This window comes from Gadus macrocephalus, chromosome 2 (assembly GCF_031168955.1).
Source record: "Gadus macrocephalus chromosome 2, ASM3116895v1".
Classification (NCBI taxonomy): Eukaryota; Metazoa; Chordata; class Actinopteri; order Gadiformes; family Gadidae; genus Gadus; species Gadus macrocephalus.
Genome location: NC_082383.1, coordinates 927,821 through 930,905, shown reverse-complemented (window position 1 = coordinate 930,905; position 3,085 = coordinate 927,821). Strand labels below are relative to the sequence as shown.

At 46.4% G+C, this 3,085-nt stretch overlaps 1 protein-coding gene across 1 annotated transcript in view; it reads right to left on the bottom strand.

The window, feature by feature from the left end:
- cacna1ha (calcium channel, voltage-dependent, T type, alpha 1H subunit a) overlaps positions 1-2,088 on the bottom strand; it is a 20,659-nt gene extending 18,571 nt beyond the window's left edge. Inside the window, exons 1-2 of the mRNA XM_060068487.1 lie at positions 1,998-2,088; positions 641-879 (exon numbers count right to left, since the gene is read on the bottom strand). Coding sequence (XP_059924470.1) covers positions 641-879; positions 1,998-2,060 — 302 coding nt within the window. The 5' untranslated portion in view covers positions 2,061-2,088. The remainder of the gene's footprint in view (positions 1-640; positions 880-1,997) is intronic.
- Positions 2,089-3,085: the final 997 nt, after the last annotated feature.

Here is a 3,085-nt window from a genome sequence, read left to right as displayed (position 1 = left end):
TAGATTCCAAGCACTCCTGTAAACAAGGCCATTGTATCCAATTGTTATTCTTGAATCAAATTAAAATATATAAATATATATAGTGTTCTTGTTGTAGGGAGGCGCACAGCACAATAAGAAGTAGGGACACACACTCAAAAGTCAAAGCTAAATGATGAAAGAGCCTGAGAGCCCAAGAGACTAAGTGCATATTGTAGTGCCTAAGAGGGGAATTGCAGCCAGTCAGGCAAGCACAATGAATTCTGGTGCAAAACCTTCTGCAATTGAATCCTGCGGCATTCGATTTTAACCACAGCGACATCAAGTACAACAACAGCTAGACAAAAATCTTTTTAAAAACGCTAGAATAAAACAAACACACATGACTTTGTGAATCTGGGGACCCCATCCCACACCCACCTACCCAGATGAACACAAACACACACAAACAGTCACACACAAACACACACATACACACACACACACAGACAAACAGAACCATACACAACTGCACGCGCACAAAAACACACACACAAACACAGACAAACACCCACATAGACAAACACACACAAATACACACACACATTCAAACAAACAGACAAGACAAACTCATGCACACACACACACCCACACACACACTCTCACAGAAACACACACACACCTGTGCCAGCCAGAGTATATCCTCTGGACCCTTCTCCGGAGCTTGCGGTACAGGTGGCTAACGTAGCGTAGCATCTCCTCGTAGCAGGAGCCCGGCTCGCTGTAGCTGGCCAGCGTGGAGTCGTTGGACATGTAGCGGGCGCGCTGCTCCCGCATCAGCGCGTTCTCCCGCTGCTTGGTCTCCGAGAACTGAGTGGCGATGACCACCAGGCAGAGGTTGATCATGAAGAAGGAGCCCACCTGGAGAGAGCACGCACGTTCCCATCAACACTGAGGCTTCCTGTCTGAAAACATCTCAGACTGATTTTTTACTTAATACATGAATCTTGGTCGATTCAAGTATTGACTCTATGAGTTTTTTGCCTTGTATAAAAAGGGAATAATTGTACCATTCTCGGAAGTCTTATCTCTCCAATTGTGTTAACTAAAAACAGTGTTAAATGTTGCGGTTGTGATGTTGTAATGCAGTGTGAGTTTGTCCCATTGCCTTTGCTTTGCTACAAAACTGTCGTAAATTACTGTGATTAATGATTTAAGTTTCTAGTTCTGACTGTATGAATAGTTTTTGGACCGTATAAACAGCAAAATGGCGCCAAGCTCGTACCGTTTCAACTCCTCAAATGTGTTAACTAAAACAGTGTTAAATGTTGCTAAGCGGTTGTGATGTCGTAATAATAGTGTTATTTTGTCGCACTGCCTTTGCTGTGGTACAAACAAACCTTTCCCAAGTGATAGTTATTCATAAAAATTCCTAATTCAAACCCTGGTCAATCGTGAGCGACATCAAGGTCATATTCAACATCCGCGTTCATTTCTTCCCTCGTCTCCACTAATATTTCCCTTCAAGCAACCACCCCCTCCTCCCCCTGCCTCCCCTCCACTCCAACCCCCGTGTCCTCGCTGCGATGCAAACCAAGCACTTCTCCACATCACACACCAGCCAGGATGGGGGAAAACTAGGTTGTACGGCGATGTCATATGTAGCCCCGATCGATGACATAATCCAGAGTAAATACGACGGCCTCAGCGGTACGGAGCCCCGGAACGACACTGGGAACGCTGTGTGTGCAGAGCGGAGCTCCCTCAGTGCTCCACGGCTCAGGGGTGATGAGGTGACCGAGGGCAGCGGCCCGTCACCATGTGGGCTACAAAGGACCATTTAATTGCCCCCCTGCTGAGCATCAACTCTACTCTACGCAGGTGGCTCCGAATGTCTCACATCACCCGTTCCTCTTTGTGAGATTGGACCTTGCAATTCAAAGTATTGAAATATCGGTGAGCTGAGAATCTGCCAGGGAAAAGACAGCATAATGAAAACAGTGCTACTAGTTACTAACTAATAGTTGAAGTGTACTTACTATGATGAGCAATATGAAATAAATGAAATTGTAGAAGGAGTGAGCGTCCATGACATAGTACATGATGTCTACCCATCCCTCCAGCGTGATGACCTGGGGGGAGAGACAGCAAGAGTAGGAGGGAGAGAGAGAGAGAGAGAGAGAGAGAGAGAGAGAGAGAGAGAGAGAGAGAGGGAGAGAGGGGGGGGGGGGCGATGGGGGTATGGTTTAATAACAAGGCAGTTAGCGAAACAATTACACACACAAAGAGCCTTAAGCAACAGCTACTCCTCTCTGGCCATAATCACACAGACTCCCTAATATCCTACTTACTTACACACAGATGAACACGCGCACACACACTTGGAGGCAGTGCCACATTTCTCAGCTCTCTCCTGAACTAATCTGCAGAAGGAAGCCACTCTAAAGTGTGTGTGTGTGTGTCTGTGTGTCTGTGTGTGTGTGTGTGTGTATGTGGATGTGTGTGTGTGTGTGTGTGTGTGTGTGTGTGTGTGTGAGTGTGTGTGAGTGTGTGTGTGCGTGTGTGTGTGCGTGTGGCAGGCCATGGAGCTCTTACGTGACCGAGGAACAGAGATGCTGAGAGCGTAACGCAGAGGCTAAGCTCAGCCAAGCCCATAATATACTGATGCCCCCTCTGGCATCACACACAACCTGCCTGAACACACCACACACACACACGCACCCACAGACAGAAACACACACTTACACACACACACACACGCACAAAAACACCACACACAAACACACGCGCACAGCCATAAATAAAGGCAATACACACAGACATAAAAGTCGTCATTATTGCACACACATACATATACACCGTATGCAAACAACATAATCCTGGAAATGTGCGGCTTGCGGCTGATTGGTGTAGAAGTCAAGGTTTCATCCAGTAAAGGCTCAGCTATAGCGGTTCATTCTGTACACGTTTGCAGATAATCTGCCCCCCACATACCTCCGTGGATCACACATTCAACCACATATTTAACAGGGCAAAAGGAGAAATCATTGAGTGCATTCTAATAATAATAATAATAATACATTTAATTTAGAGGCGCCTTTCAAGACACCCAAGGTCACCGAAATTC